At 44.7% G+C, this 17,284-nt stretch overlaps 1 protein-coding gene across 2 annotated transcripts in view; it reads left to right on the top strand.

Annotated features, from left to right (window-relative positions):
- Positions 1–17,284, top strand: part of vps13a (vacuolar protein sorting 13 homolog A) — a 645,125-nt gene that overhangs the window by 114,659 nt on the left and 513,182 nt on the right. For both annotated transcript variants that reach the window (XM_070882697.1, XM_070882688.1), the window contains exons 8-10: positions 9,058–9,117; positions 9,409–9,489; positions 10,774–10,831. In XM_070882697.1, coding sequence (XP_070738798.1) covers positions 9,058–9,117; positions 9,409–9,489; positions 10,774–10,831 — 199 coding nt within the window. The remainder of the gene's footprint in view (positions 1–9,057; positions 9,118–9,408; positions 9,490–10,773; positions 10,832–17,284) is intronic.

The following is a 17,284-nucleotide window of genomic DNA, read 5'->3' as shown; positions in this document are numbered from 1 at the left end:
AGGACCCCAGCTATTTGCAATGTACATTAATGATTTAGACAAAGGAATTGAATGTAATATCTCCAAGTTTGCAGGTGACACTAAGCTGGGTAGCAGTGTGAGCTGTGAGACGGATGCTAAGGGGCTGCAGTGTGACTTGGACAGATTAGGTGAGTGGGCAAGTACATGGCAGATGCGGTATAATGTGGATAAATGTGAGGTTATCCACTTTGGTGGTAAAAACAGGAGGGCTGATTATTATCTGAATGGTGACAGATTGATAAAGGGGAAGGTGCAATGAGACCTGGATGTCATGGTACATCAGTCATTGAAGATTGGCATAAAGGTGCAGTAGGCGTTGAAGAAGGCAAATGGCATGTTGGCCTTCATAGTGAGAGGCTTTGAGTATAGGAGCAGGGAGGTCTTCCTACAGTTCTACAGGGCTTTGGTGAGGCCACACCAAATATTGTGTACAGTTTTGGTCTCCTGATCTGAGGAAGAACATTCTTGCTATTAAGGGAGTGCAGCGAAGGTTCACCAGACTAATTCCCGGGATGGCAGGACTGACATATGAAGAAAGACTGGTTCGACTGGGTTTGTATTCAATGGAATTTAGAAGAATGAGAGGGGATCTCATAGAAACATATAAAATTCTGTCGGGATTGGACAGATTAGATGCAGGAAGAATGTTCTTGATGATGGGGAAGTCCAGAACCAGGGGTCACGGTCTAAGGATAAGGGGTAAGCCATTTAGGACCGAGATGAGGAGAAACTTCTTCACTCAGAGTTGTGGGCATGTGGAATTATCTGCCACAGAATGTTGGGGCCAATTCGTTAGATATATTCAAAAGGGAGTTAGATGTGGCCCTCACGGCTAAAGGGATCAAGGGGTATGACGAGAAAGCAGGAATGGGGTACTGAAATGCATGATCAGCAATGATTGTATTGAATGGTGGTGCAGGCTCGAAGGGTCGAATGGCCTACTCCTGCACCTATTTTCTATGTTTCTATGACTAGCGGTGACCCCCTTTCCACCCTTTGAAGGAAATTGCCCCGTGGGAGATTTCCCAGTGGGAGCGCTGCCTATCGGTGCCACTGACCACTTTCCCCTGCGGGAAGCTGCGTGTAGCTGGGCAACATGTCAGAGGTCGGCCCGACAGTGGTGGCCATGGGTTCAGCTGGGCCGCCAACAAGCAGCCCTGCACCCCCTCTTGCATACCGGGCCGCTGGCCTGGCCGAAACCCTCCCTGACGGCCCAGTGGGCCTAACTAAACTCAATGTAGAGTTCACAGCGGCCTTACCCTTTAACTGAAGGACGTTGTGACGAGGCTCTGATGAATTGTAGCGTTGGCCACCCTGCTCCAATGGCACACTGTCCCGACCGGAAATCGAAAACGAAGCGGTGAATATCGGTCCAATCTCTGCCCCATGGATTGGGGCGGAGAAAAACCTAACTAATCGGTGAGTGTGTCTACTTTTTGGTTGGGGAGCAATTTGGCCCCCTTGTCTTTCGCAGCCATCTTTTGTTAATTACATGTCTATCAAAAATGGAGTTTTAGGATTAAAAAAAAAATATTTGTACAAGTCTGTTTTCCCTTTCACTTTGGCATGACATGAAGTAATTAAAAAATTAATAGCAGGAAAAGGGGAATATTTTTTTTTAAATGTTCTCATTTTCCACTCTCCATCACTCTCATTTGTTTTGTTCTTTTATGCCAGACATAATTCCTCAACTGAGGGGACAGGCAGGTAAATTGATTTCATGCTTCTATGTATGATGCTCAGAATGGAGATCTGGTCATGAGATTGAGTCAGAGACAGGAGAAACTTTAATGTGGAACAAGGAAATGGCAGAAACATTAAATTAATACTTTGTATCTGTCTTCACGGTAGAAGACACAAAAAACATTCCAGAAATTGTGTGGAACCAAGAATGAGGAACTTAAAGAAATAGTACCAGAGAATTTAATGGGATTAAAAGCTACCGAATTCCATGGACCTGATGGCCTACATCCTAGGGTTTTAAAAGGAGTGGCTACAGAGATGGTGGATGCATTGGTTTTGATTTTCCAGGATTTTCGAGATTTTAGAATGGTCTCCACAGATTGGAAGGTAGCAAATGTAACCACGCTATTCAAGAAAGGAGGGACTGAGAAAATAGGGAAAATAGCTTGACATCAGGAAAATGCTAGAATCTATTGTTGGGGACTTGGTAACAGGGCACTTAGAAATTCATAATATGATCAGGCAGAGTCAACATGGTTTTATAAAAGGGAAATAGTATTTGACAAATCTTAGTTTTTTGAGTTTGTAACTAGCAGGGTAGATAGGGGGAACTAGTGGATGTCATGTATTTGGATTTTCAAAAAGCATTCAATAAGGTGCCACACAAGAGGTTATTACACAAAATTAGGGCTCATGGGATTGGGAGTAATGTATTAGCATCAACTGAGAATTGGTTAACGGACAAAAAACAGAGTAGGAAAAAATGGGTAATTAAAAAAAAAACATTCTTTGAAGGGATGTAGGTGTCGCTGGCAAAGCCAGCATATATTGCACATGGTTGGCAGGCTGCAACTAGTGGAGCAATGTTCCTGTAAACTGTTTTGTCTGCGCAGCCTGTTTCTTTTACTGCACAGTCCCTTTAAATTTCTGCGCATGTGAGGTACTTAGAATGGACAAGCCGGTGAGCGGCCTGCACGGGATCTTTCCCGTTGCTTTACGGCTGCGCAACTTCGAGGGAATATTGTAGTGGGGTACAGTGAGGTTCAGCTCTTGGGCCTCAACTATCTACAATCTATATCAATGACTTAGATGAGGGGACGGAGTATAATGTATCCAGGGTTGTTGACAATATGAAGCTAGGTGGAAAGTAAGCTATGAGAAGGACGCAAAGAAATTGCAAAGGGATATAGACAGGTTAAGTGAGTGGGCAAGAACATGCCAGATGGAATGGAATGTAGAGAAATGTGAAGTTATACACTTTGGTCGGAAAAATAGAAAAGCAGAATATTTTTTAGAAGTTGAAAGACTGGAAAATGTTGGTATTTAGAGAGACCTGGATGTCCTTTTTTACACGAATTACTGAAAGTTAACATGCAGGAACAGCAATCCATTGCGAAAGCAAATGGTAGCCTTTATTGCAAAGTGATTGTAGTACAAGAGTAAAGAAGTATTGCAATTATTTAGGGCCTTGCTGGAACCACAACTGGAGTACTGCATAATGTTTGGTGTCATTAAGAAATGAAGGTAAAACTTTCCTTGGAGGGAGTGCCACAAAGGTTTGCTGAATTGATTCCTGGGATGAGTAGTTTGTCCTATGAGGAGAGATTGAGTAGCCTCGGCCTATATTCCCGAGAGTTTTGAAAAATTAGAGGTGATCTCATTGAAACATATTAAATTCTTAAGAGGCTTGACAAGGTAGAGGCTGGGAGGATATTTCCCCTGGCTGGGATATCCAGAACTCTGGTCACATTCTTGGAATAAGGGGTTAATAAGAGGCTGTGGATGTTCAATTGTTGAGTATAGTCAAGGCAGGGATTGAATATGTTTGGGTATTGAGGGAATCAAGGGATATAGGGATAGTGGGGGAAGGTGGAGTTGAGGTAGATGATCAACAATGATCTTATTGAATGGCAGAGCAGGCTCGATGGACCAGATGGCCTACTCCTATTTCTTGTGTTATATTCTAAAGCCATTCTCATTGGCTCCAACCATAATCTTTTGGTCCTGTAAAACTCAGGATGAGCAACCCTGTCGTATCGTTCTGAATGCTTCGAGTTGACACCAGTTGGTTTCAGTGGGATTGTAAAATGTTATTGTAAAAACAGTTTAATGCATTCAGTATTTAAACTGTAGTTTACAGAATGGAAACTAGAAATATATTACCTGCATTCATGCTGGGTAGAGCTCGTACCTTGTCCTCTCGGGGCTCATCCCGTGGATTCTGCTTTCTGCAAACTTCTTCACTTCCACAGTGTTAGCTGTGGCTCAGTTGGTAGCATACTCTCCTCTGAGTCAGAAGACTGTGGGTTCAAGTCCCACTCCAGGGACTTGAGTGCAAAAAAGTTAGGCTCCAGTGCAGTGCTGAGGGAGTGCTGCATTGTCTGAGGGTGCCGTCTTTCAGATGAGACATTAAACTGAGGCCCCGTCTGCCCCCTCAGGTGGACGTAAAAGATCCCATGGCACTGTTTCCAAGAAGAGCAGGGGAGCTCTCCCCAGTGTCCTGGCCAATATTTATTCCTCAATCAACATCACTAAAACAGATTATCTGGTCATTATCACATTGCTGTTTGTGGAAGCTTGCTGTACAAAATTGGCTGCCAGGTCTCCCACATTACAACAGTGACTACACTCTAAAAGTACATCATTGGCTCTAAAGCGCTTTGAGATGTCCGATGGTCATGAAAGACGCTATCTAAATGCAAGTCTTTTATTTTCTTTCTTCAAACTACACAAGGCATTCGGCTCCTGCCAGAATTATATCCACCCAGACAAACCTAGTTTGCGCTTTTGAGGGGATTCTCTACCCTGAACGTGTGTTCCAGTTATATATTTATACACTATTAGCTGAAGATCATGTGGTATGCTGACTTAACTTCATCAATTCTGATGCGGTGATCAGGACTAACAATGTTTCATCCAATTTGATGAAAAGGGCAGACCTAACCTCATTACCTTTGATGGGGTTATTAGGCTGATCATAATACACTGTTCCGGACAATGGCAAGACACTTGAGGGCTGAAATTGCCCCTTTGCGCAGTGCCAATTAGCACCACCGGCCGGTGCTACCTGTGCGCTAATGAGTTAGCACGCGGGCACGGCGGCCACATCAACTGGCAAGGATTTGCCCACTTCTTCGCCTATGGTGCTACGACTTTGCGCTCTGCTCCGGGGTCGCATGTGATGCTTCTCTGTGCATGGCGATGACGAGGTCATTGCCATGGGCATCGTCTTGTGACCGGCCCGGAAGCTTAAATTACCGTGCGCCCCTTCAACTAAGGCTTGCTGATGCCAACGACAGCTTTTGCTGTTGGTTTGAAGTTGTCAGGCTGCAGTGACAGCAAGATTATTTTTTGTAAATTAAATTATTTTGTGCGCTGGTCAAAAATTATTTTTTGTCGGACAAACTTTTGGACACTTTGAAATGATTTCATTTTTTGGTTCTGCTGCAGCTAACGTTGGTTGCTTGGCCTCAGTTTCCTTTGGCTTCCTACTCTCCGCCTGCTTCAGTCAGCTACATTTGCATAGCAGAACATTTTGTGCAAATCATGGGCTCAGTGCTGGCAGTGGACCACCTCCTGCATCTTCACCATCTGCGGATTCAGAGAAGACAAATGAATCGTGATTTAGCCAGTCAGAGGCATTGGGAGAGGGAAAGAGAAAGGCTGGCATTGGGGAGGCAACTGCAGAGAACCATTGAGAGGACCGTGCTCCGAGGATCAGGGAGAGGAACAGACCGAGGCAGATAGAAAGGTGCAGGGAGAGGCTAAGGGAGAAAGAGCAGCAGGCAGAGGCTCAGTAGCAGGATGATGTGCAGGGAGAGCAACAGCAAGACCAACATCAGGAGGTCCATGAGGATGTGGGCAGAAAAACGACGATTACAAAGACGTGCGAACAGAAGGTCGTACGCACCCAGGGTGTTTCGCCAACAGTTTCCGTACATCCACTTCTCTGAGGAGCAGTGTGTCTGAAGGCTGCAATTTACAAAAGATGTGGTGATGGAGCTGTGCCATCTGCTGCAGCAAGACCTTGAGCCACAAACAAGGGCGAGGACGGCTCTCCGTGGCAGTGAAAGTCACCATCGCCCTCAATTTTTATGTCAATGGATCTTTCCAGGGAGCCACAACAGACATCTCCCAGTATGCAGCCCATTGTTCCATTTGTGACATCACAGATGCTCTGTACAGAAAGAGGATGAAATACATCTCATTCCCCATGACGAGACAGAAGCAGCTGGAGCGATCAACTGGCTTTGTCATGGTGTGCTTCGCCATGGTGCAGGGTGCCATAGACAGCACACACGTCACCATGACGGCTCCGCACCAGAATCCTGAGGTCTTTTGAAACCGAAAAGGATACCACTCACTCGATGTCCAGTTGGTGTGCAGCCACAGATGCACAATAATGCCCGTTGATGCCCGCTATCCTGGCAGCAGCCACAATGCCATCATTCTGCGCCAGGCCATCTGGGCTGGCTCGGTGACAGCTGTAGATAGTTGCAATGACGGAGTGGCAGTGGTGGGATCAGGTTCCTGCTCCACTAACCCAGTGTCACTCCCCTGGGGCAGCACTGCAGCCATCGCATCAATCTGATGGACCACAGATTGCTGGCCTGCTGCGGCACCGTGTGGATCCCGGTGGACTGTGATGGACTCGGCGGCAATGGCAGCAGTCAGGGCTTGCGTGGTATCATGCAGAGACTGCATGAGAGCAGTCTGAGCATCCATTAGAGCAACCATTGACGTTGGGTTGCTTTCACCTGACCCCCAATAGAAGCTGTCACATTGCCCATGAGACACCGCAAGGTCTTGATCTGCACTGTCTGTCTGGGAGTCCACCATCATCTGCACACTGGCAATGATGGGCTCCATGGTGTGCACAGAGCTGTATGCAATGCGGGAGGCGTACTCCTCCATGCTCCTCACCACTTGCGACAGATTCTTGGGCACCCTTGCCATTGCTCCTATCATTTCTGAGTGCAAGGCCTTTGTTCAAACGCCTCCCCAACAAGGTCCTCATCTGAGTCCTGTGGAGCAGAACTTGTGTGTGAACTCGCCCTTCGGGGAGCTGACTCCTGAACTTGCCTTACCCTTTGACCCTGCTGCAGGCTGCTAGGCCCCGGTGCATCACCCAGTCCAGACCCCTCTCCTAAGCTCAGCTGCCGCGACTGCATACTCTCAGTATCTGGATAAATCTACATTTAGAAAGGCAAGGATTAATTAGGGACACTCAGCACGGATTTATTAAGGGAAGATCGTGTTTGACTAATCTGTTTGAATTTTTCAAGGAGGTAACCAGGAGAGTCGATGAGGGTAGTGCATACGATGTAGTTTATATGGACTTTAGCAAAGCTTTTGATAAGGTCCCACATGGTAGACTGGTCACAAAGGCTAAAGCTCATGGGATCCAGGGCAAAGTGGGAAGTTGGATCCAAAATTGGCTTAGAGGTAGGAAGCAAAGGGTAATGGTTGATAGATGTTTTTGTGACTGGAAGGATGTTTCCAGTGGGGTTCCGCAGTGCTCCGTACTGGATCCCTTGCCTTTTGTGGTATACATCAATGATCTAGATTTGAATATAGGGAGTATGATTAAGAAGTTTGCAGATGACACTAAAATTGGCTGTGTTTGATAACGAAGAGGAAAGTCATGGACTGCAGGAGAATATAGAAACATAGAAATTCACAACGCGGAAGGAGGCCATTTCGACCCATTGTGTCTACGCTGGCCGACAAAGAGCCACACGGTGCTCGGTCAGCATCCCTGAAGGTTGCATATAAACCTATGAACAATGGCGGAAAGGTAAAGAGCACTCCACCCCAACTGGAGCCATGTGATTTCCTGGGCGAGGCAAAAACTAGATTAAAAACCCAGGCCAATTGGGGGAAAAAAAATCTGGAAAAATTCCTCTCCAACCCATCCAGGTGATCGAAACTAGTCCAAGAGATCACCCTGGCTGTACTTGATATCCTGCATTACTTACCATCATATCTGCACCAGCCAACAAGTGGTTATCCAGTCTATCCTGCTTACCAGCTCTAGGTCTGTAACCCTGCAGGTTATGGCACTTCAAGTGCCCATCCAAGAAGAATTTTGCATCCACCACATTTCCAGGCAGTGAGTTCCAGACCCCCATAATTCTCTGTGTAAAGAAGCTTCCCCTCAAATCCCCTCTGAACCTTCCACCAACCACCTTTTAACGATGCCCCCTCGTAAATTAACCCCTCCACCAAGGGAAATAGGCCCTTGCTATCCACTGTATCCAGGCCCCTCAAAATTTTATACACCTCAATGAGGTCTCCGCTCAGCCTCCTCTGTTCCAATGAGACCAAACCCAGCCTATCCAATCTGTCCTCAATGGCTAAGATTCTCCATTCCAGGCAACATCCGAGTAAATCTCCTGCACCCTCTCGAGTGCAATCACGTCCTTCCTATAATACGGCGACCAGAACTGCACGCAGTATTCCAGCTGTGGCTTAACCAGTGTATTATACAATTTAAGCATAACCTCCCTGCTCTTGTATTCTATGCCTCGACCAATCCGTGTGCCTTCTTAATCACCTTATCCATCTCGCCTGCTACTTTCAGGGATCTGTGGACAAGCACTCCAAGGTCCCTTTGTTCATCTACACTTCTAAGTGGCCTACCGTTTAATGTGTATACCCTTTCCTTAATAGCCCTCCCCAAGTGCATTACCTCACACTTCTCCAAATTAAATTCCATTTGCCACTGTTCTGCCCACCTGACCAGTAGATTAATAGACAGAGAAGGGGGGTAAATAGTCACTATGCGACTTGTCATTAGATGCAATTATTTAACATGAAGCCTATGTCGTGGGTTAGCAAACATCTGTTGTAATTACTTTCAACTTCTCCTGGCTATAAAGAAATCAAGATGCCACCAGATCTGAAGGGACAGATCAGAAATTTGGCTTACAAGGTCCACTAGCTAGATAGTGTAATTAAAGTGATAAATTTACCTTCACAAAACCCATAATAAATGTGGACATGTGAATTTATAATGGGGACAAAACAGGAAATCAAATGACACAGACCAGGAGTGCATGGATATAATTTCTTAAACATAGAAACATAATGAGATATAGATATATTTATTTGGGCTTTGTGTGTAAAGTTGCTTTTCTTTAAAACCTAAAGCTTCCAGTCATAACTAAGGTATCTCGTGCCACATTTTGGTGTTGATACCATAAAACCGGTTTGACTCTTGGAATAAAAACTGGACATGCATTTCTGAATAAATGTCGTTCACAAGTTTGATGAAAATAGCTGTTGTGCAAATATTTATTATAATGTTACCTTTCATGTAAACTCTTTTAAATATATACATTTACATTACAGACAACAGACGAAAGATGGAATCCATGCTTGCATGATCAATGTGAGCATGTCTTCAATAAGGTATGCTGAGTCTCTGAATATATTTAATGCTGAGATAGATAGATTTTTGGGGTCTAGGGAAATCAAGGGATATGGCGATCTGATGGGAAAGTGGAGCTGAGGTCGATGATCAGCCATGATCTTATTAAATGGCGGAGCAGGCTCAAGGGGCCGTATGGCCTACTCCTGCTCCTATTTCTCATGATTGTAAGGTAAAAGTAGTTATAGTTTGTAGCACAAGCACAAAATAATTTGAATTTAGTATATGACGGTTCTGAACTAATTGCTTGCATTTATTTTTTTTACTTTTAGCTTGTTCGATTAGACTACCTCTGTGCATATTGGAATGTTAACACCAAAATGTATTCTAATAGCAGTCAGATTGAGACCTTGGTAAGTTGACTTTATATGGTAAATATTCAGATTCAATGCTGCTGCTGCTGAGCCTTGCCTCCTCCCTCCCCCTTCCCCATATATTGGGAGTTTGTGTGTGAGCAGCTCCATGATTTTGCATCTATTAATTTGAATGAACAAGATACTAGTGGTGGCAGATTTTCTGATATCATAGAATGATACAGCACAGAAGGAGCCCATTTGGCCCACTGTGCCTGTACCGGCTCTTTGCAAGAGCTATCCAATTACACTCAAGCCCCTGCCTTTTTCCCCATAGCCCTGCAAAGTTTTCCCCTTCAAGTATTTATCTAGTTTCCTTTTGAAGGTTACTATTGAAACTGCTTCTACCACCCTTTCAGGCAGTGTATTCTAGATCATCATAACTTGTTGTATTTAAAAAAAAATCTCGCGTCGCCTTTTGGTCTTTTGCCAATTACCTTAAATCTATGTCCTCTGCCCCTGGGAACAGTTTCTCCTTATTTTCTCTCTCAAAACAGTTCAGAATTTAACACTTCGATTAAATTTCCTCTTAACCTTCTCTGCTCTAAGAACAATCCCAACCCCTCTTGTGTCTCCACGTAACTGAAGCCCTGCATCCCTGGTACCATTGTAGCAAATCTCCTCTGCAACCTATCTGCGGCCTTCCTAAAGTGAGGTGCCCAGAATTGGACAAGATTGGACAGAATATGTCCTCCAATCTTCTCTGTCCTAAAGTGCAACGGAACAATACATTTTGAACGTGTAAATTAATTATTTTTCAAAGACCTTTAATATTCAGAGAAGCATCATGTTGTTAGCTGCATTTAAATATATATGCAAATTATTTTCCTATTAAATTTGCGCAACAATTAAGCAAGCGTGATACTGGTCCCTTTACAGAATTGCCGAGCATTTTTTAAATTTCCTCAATGTTCAAGCAACTGGGAACTATAGCCTCCGAGAACCTCCCTATATATTGGGATAATCCTTGTGACTTCTGATTACAATGCCAGTATTGAGTTGATTTTGAAAGCAATCTTATGTTGCTAGGGATGGGCAATAAACTTTGGCCCTGCCTGCGACGCCCACATCCCATGAACGAATAAACAAAAAGTTACGTCTACTGAGAAATAAATTCAGACTAATCAAATATATTTCAGTGAAGATACTTATTAGTTGACACTTGATACGATCCGGTTGAAAGGACCGTTTACTAACTCACTTAGCCTCCTAAACTTTTAAATATTTTTATCCTGATAAAACTGTTGCTGGATATTGCTGTGTAAATTTAAAATTATCTTTCAGGAACACTTGAAGGATGGAGTTTCAACAAGCAACTTTATTCCAGAGGAATATCAGTTCAGTAAGTTGCACACTCTTGCATTTGTGCAATGCCTTGTATGTAGCAAATATTCCAAAGCACTATGGTCACACAAGTAGCTTCCAAAGGGATCCTATTTTTTAGTCATTAGTTGACTTACTAGTCTTTCAGGTAAATATATAAATATGTGTATCGAAAGTATATACATTAAATTTGGAAAATGGGGCACAGGTTCTTCCTGAAAAGAAGTCAAAATAGCTGCTTGCATAAGATGTAAAGAACAAGTTGGTTTGGCCCGTGTCGGAATCCACGACCGAAGAAGGAACAGGGAGAAGGTTCTGCTAAGAGAGTAAGAGGAGCTAAAGTAAAAAGCAGGACCTTGTGGGGAGCAATCTCAGGATTATTACTCGAGCAATGAATAATTTTGCATAGGAACAAACAGATCAGGGAAGTAAATATGTGGTGTGGAAAGAGGGATTCCATTTTGTGGAACATTGGCACCAGTACTGGGATAGAAAGGTGCTGTACTGCTGGTGCAGTCTGTATGTGAACCGGGCTGGAACCAAGTCCTAGTGGAAAGGATAAATAGCAAGGATTTTAAACCAGGGAAAATACTGTAAAAATAAGAAAAAAGGATGAAAGCAAAGTCTAGATCATAAATAATGTTAAAGATAATATAAATATTTAAAATTCAGAAAGAAATATAGGAAAGAATAATAAAATAACTAATAAAAATACAGCAGGAGTGATGAAAAATAAGAAGTGTGAACAGTTAGCATGAAGAAAAACAGCATCTGGGGAAAAGGGCTGGGTAGGTTCTGTTGCCCAAATACGAGTGCGATACACAAATACATGTAGTGTAAGGAATAAACTAAGCAAATTAGAAGCACAAATTCAACTTAAAGAGCATGATGTAGTGTTCATCACAGAGACCTGGCTACAAGCTGGGCATGACTTGGAGATAAATATTCCAGGTTATAAGGTCTTTAGAAAGGGCAAGGAAATTGGAAAAGGAGTAGAAATAGAAAAATTGATAAAATATACTACTACAGCATAAGAAAAAAGGGTTATTAGTAAGGGTGAGCTGGCAGTAGAAACTCTGGGAAGAATTTGATAAATAGAAAAAGCTACAAGACTTTGGTAGGAGTTGTCTACAGACCTCCTGATGGCAATGATGAAGTAGCGGGATGCATAAGAACATAAGAACATGGAACAGGAGTAGGCCATCTAGCCCCTCGAGCCTGCTCCGCTATTCAACAAGATCATGGCTGATCTGGCCGTGGACTCAGCTCCCCTTACCCGCCCGCTCCCCGTAACCCTTAATTCCCTTATTGGTTAAAAATCTATCTATCTGTGATTTGAATACATTCAATGAGCTAGCCTCAACTGCTTCCTTGGACAGAGAATTCCACAGATTCACAACCCTCTGGGAGAAGAAATTCCTTCTCAACTCGGTTTTAAATTGGCTCCCCCGTATTTTGAGGCTGTGCCCCCTAGTTCTAGTCTCCCCGACCAGTGGAAACAACCTCTCTGCCTCTATCTTGTCTATCCCTTTCATTATTTTAAATCTTTCTATAAGATCACCTCTCATCCTTCTGAACTCCAACGAGTAAAGACCCAGTCTACTCAATCTATCATCATAAGGTAACCCCCTCATCTCTGGAATCAGCCTAGTGAATCATCTCTGCACCCCCTCCAAAGCTAGTATATCCTTCCTTAAGTAAGGTGACCAAAACTGCACGCAGTACTCCAGGTGCGGCCTCACCAATACCCTATACAGTTGCAGCAGGACCTCCCTGCTTTTGTACTCCATCCCTCTCGCAATGAAGGCCAACATTCCATTCGCTTTACTGATTGCCTGCTTCACCTGTAAACTATCCTTCTGTCATTCATGCACAAGGACAGCGCCCAGCTCGCGACTTTCCGTCTTCAGACCCTGCAGAGATACCTTTACGTCGAGCCCCCTCCTAGGTGGTGTGCTCTGGTGAGGTATTTCTTCCGCCAGCAGCGCGACCTCAATTATGACACGCAGCTCCTGTTTGTGAACTTGGGGGGTGCCAGGACCGCCCTCCGGGAGCTGCCTGTCTTTTACAGGGAACTCATCAGGGTCTGGAACAAAGTCTCCACCAAGCGCAGCTCTCCGCCGGCTGGAGTGGCGGCCGTCCTGCAGGAGCCGCTGCTCGGGAATCCGTACCTCCACGGCCGAGGTTTCATGTGGCGGTCGGAAGAGAGGGCTGTGGCTGGTGAGGTGACCAGGGTCAGGGACCTGCTCGATGGCGGAGGAGCGGGCTGGATGGCGCCAGACACGCTGGCGCGGCGCCTAAACTCTGCCAACGTCCGCCACGCGGCCGATGCCATCGAGTCGCTAAAAATAGCTCTGGGCCCTGACTCCGTTAGGTGCATCGAGGAGGCTCAAGCACGTGGGGAGATCCCGTCCGAACTGACCCCCGTCCGGACGGAATTCCTCATCGGCGCCAAACCCCGGAACCTCCCTCGGGGGCCGGCGCCTCACAACTTGAGCCGCCTCGGGGAAATCCCCTCCGTGCCTTTCAGTTCCGCGCGGAGGGGTTTCCTGTACGGGCTGCTCCTGCACACCCTCAACTTTGCCATCCTCGCCGGCCGTCCGGACACGCCATGGCGTACCATCTTGCCGTCCGGAGGAGGCGGGGGTCCCCGATGGAGGGCACTCTACGCAGGGGGCCTCCCACTATTCATCGGGGACTTGGCCTGGAGGGTGGTGCACGGAGCAGTGCCGTGCAACAAATTTTTAAGCCGGTTCACGGACTCCCAGGCCGCCTGCAATTTCTGCGGTCTGGAGGAGTCCGTGTTCCATGTTTTTATTGAGTGTACGAGGTTGCAGCCCCTGTTCCATTATTTGAAGGGGCTGCTCCTGAAATTCTGGCTGCACTTCAGTCCCACCCTCCTGATCTTTGGGCACCCTGTGCGGAGGGGAGCGGGTAGGTCCGAAGGCCTCCTCGTAGGACTGCTCCTGGGCACGGCCAAGGGTGCCATCAGCCGGTCCAGGCAGCGGGCGGTCGAGGGGGTCGTTCAACCTGACTGCCTGCCTCTCTTCCGCTCTTACATCCGGTCCAGGGTGTCCTTGGAGATGGAGCACGCGGTGTCCACCGGTATGCTCGCGGCCTTCCGCGAGAGGTGGGCACCGGAGGGACTGGAGTGCATCATCACGCCCGGCAACCAAATTTTAATTTGATTTTACGTTTTAAAGTTTAATTTGTTTTAATTGCCGGTGCTTTTAGTGTCCCCTTCCCTTTTATAGGGGGCACCGGAGAAATTGTGATTTTAGTGCCCAAAAAAAAAAGAAAGAAAAAAAAGGGCCTTGTAAATGTCTGGTGTGTCACCCAGGTCGGGTGGCACAGTTTAATGTTTATGTTTTGCAGGTAGACTCTAAAAGAGTTTCATGCACAAGGACTCCTAGGTCCCTCTGCACCGCAGCATGTTGTAATTTCTCCCCATTCAAAAAATATTCCCTTTTACTGTTTTTTTTTCCCCAAGGTGGATGACCTCACATTTTCTGACATTGTATTCCATCTGCCAAACCTTAGCCCATTCGCTTAACCTATCTAAATCTCTTTGCAGTCTCTCTGTGTCCTCTACACAACCTGCTTTCCCTCTAATCTTTGTGCCATCTGCAAATTTTGTTACACTACACTCTGTCCCCTCTTTCAGGTCATCTATGTATATTGTAAAGAGTTGTGGTCCCAGCACCGATCCCTGTGGCACACCACTGACCACCGATTTCCAACCCGAAAAGGACCCATTTATCCCGACTCTCTGCTTTCTGTTAGCCAGCCAATTCTCTATCCATGCTAATACATTTCCTCTGACTCCGCGTACCTTTATCTTCTGCAGTAACCTTTTGTGTGGCACCTTATCGAATGCCTTTTGGAAATCTAAATACATCACATCCATCGGTACACCTCTATCCACCATGCTCGTTATATCCTCAAAGAATTCCAGTAAATTAGTTAAACACGATTTCCCCTTCATGAATCCATATTGCGTCTGCTTGATTGCACTATTCATATCTAGATGTCCCACTATTTCTTCCTTAATGATAGCTTCAAGTATTTTCTCCACTACAGATGTTAAACTAACTGGCTTATAGTTACCTGCCTTTTGTCTGCCCCCTTTTTTTAAACAGGCGTTACATTAGCTGCTTTCCAATCCACTGGTACCTCCCCAGAGTCCAGAGAATTTTGATAGATTATAACAAATGCATCTGCTATAACTTCCGCCATCTCTTTTAATACCCTGGGATGCATTTCATCAGGACCAGGGGACTTGTCTACCTTGAGTCCCATTAGCCTGTCCAGCACTACCCCCCTAGTGATAGTGATTATCTCAAGGTCCTCCCTTCCCACATTCCCGCAGCAACATTCAGCATGCATTGTTGAAAAATGAAAATGTCTAAGTATCACAGTTTGCAAGGCCATTATCACTTTTTCTCGTATAAAACTAAAAGAAGGAACTTCATTGTCAATAACCAAATCTCTTTGGGACTAATGCTTGACATAATGTTTATAGATACCTTGCTATGAACAACACTGGAAACAATTTTCTCTTTGCCTCGAGACTAATTTGAGGTTCTTCAGAGACTAATCTCTTTGTGAAGAGCCAATACTTGCACATGCTTAGTTTCCTGATGGCAGCCACCTTCATCATCCCAAAACTGTGATTTCTATAGTTGATCCTTCTCTCAGATTCTGTTTGAGTCAATGGAGATAAAATAAAATTCTACACTGGATCTGAAATGAGGTTTTGCAGGTTGACTCTCTACAAACACGGCCGCCTCAGTTTGCACAGAAGCATTTATGGATGGGTGACTGCCTACATTGATAAATGATGAGGCCACCTGCCACTTCAACTGAATTGAATTATGACTGATACAATTGGCCCTACAATATTATCAGACTATGACGTGGGCTAGGCTGATATGGCTCCAGGCAGACTACATGTGGTGTAACCCATTCTTGGTCAATACATAATTAGCCTTGCTCATTAGTACCAGGGTCTCAGTGCAACACTTAGCTCAGGGAGACAAATCAAAATTGGATGCTGTACACTGTCTGGCAGTCTATTTCACAAATGAACATTTCAGTGAGGTGATGCATAAAGGTTTGTGGATCTTGGTTACCTCGATAATCTACCGATGATATGGAGCAGTCTTTTTTTTTGTTAATTGATAAGTCTTTGTGGAGGTTTTGTTTTATTGCTCTGATTTGCCATATACGGCAGAAAATTAAAGCATAGAGGAAAAAGTGAAAATGGCCTTGCAAACTGTGATACTTAGACATTTTCATTTTTCAACAATGCATGCTGAATGTTGCTGCAGGAGATGCTTCCTCCCAACTGTCAGGTCATGACATAACATATAACAGGATTAGGCAATTTGGCCCCTTAAGTATTTTTTGGCCAATATATCCTTCCTAAGGTTCAGTGCCCATAGCTAAACACAGTACTCTAGTATAAAAAAAATGCTGGAAATCTCAGCAGGTCAGGCAGCATCTGTGGAGAGGAAGCAGAGTTAATGTTTCGGGTCGATGACCCTTTATCCCTTTGTAACTTCCTGCTCCCATTTACGCAACTTAGTGAGCCACTTAATTTGGTGTCATCTGCAAACATGGATCTATAATACTCCAGATGGGGGCTGACCAAGGCTCTGTAGAAAGGAAACATAACTTCCTCCACTTTGGATTCCAGCCCCCTTGAGATAAAGGCCAACATTCCATTTACCTTTTGTATCTACCCACTAGCGTTTAGTGATTTTTTCATATGGACATGCAAATCCCTTTGCTCCTCCACAACCCCCAGTCTCTTGTCAGTAAGAAAATATTCCGATTGGATCCAAAGTGGACGATCTCACATTTCCCTGTATTGAACTCCATCTACTATAGTTTTGCCATTCACTTAATGTGTAAATGTCCCTTTGGAACTTCCTGCTCCCATGTACACAACTTAGTGAGCCATCTAATTTGGTGTCCTCTGCAAACTTGGATCTATAACTCTATTCCTTCACCCAAATCATTAATATATATAAAAGGTAACATACTGTGGATGCAGGAAATCTGAAATATAAACAGAAAATGCTGGAGATACTCAGCAGGTCAGGCAGCATCCGTGGAAAGAGAAATAGAGTTGAAGTTTCAGGCTGTGACCTTTTGTCAGAACTAGAAAATGTGGCAGATTTAACAGATTTTAAGCAAGTACAGAGGCAGGGAAAGGTGGGAGGGGAGAAACGAACAAAAAGGAAGGTCTGGGGTTGGAAGGCAGGAGTGATTTTAAATGGCAAAAGGGGTGATCGTGCAAGGCAAAAGGGAGTGGTAATGATACAAGTAAAGAAACAAAACATGAGTCTTGAGGAACTGTAAATGGCAACAACAGCACAATCATTACATTTGCTGTCTGGAAAAAATGGGAGCAGCAGTTATGATCTGAAATTGTTGAACCCAATGCTGAGTCTGGAAGATTGTAGAG

This window comes from Pristiophorus japonicus, chromosome 1 (genome assembly GCF_044704955.1).
Source record: "Pristiophorus japonicus isolate sPriJap1 chromosome 1, sPriJap1.hap1, whole genome shotgun sequence".
In the NCBI taxonomy this organism is placed as follows: domain Eukaryota; kingdom Metazoa; phylum Chordata; class Chondrichthyes; family Pristiophoridae; genus Pristiophorus; species Pristiophorus japonicus.
Note: the sequence above shows the minus strand (reverse complement) of the source record. Positions and strands in the feature narration are given on the sequence as shown.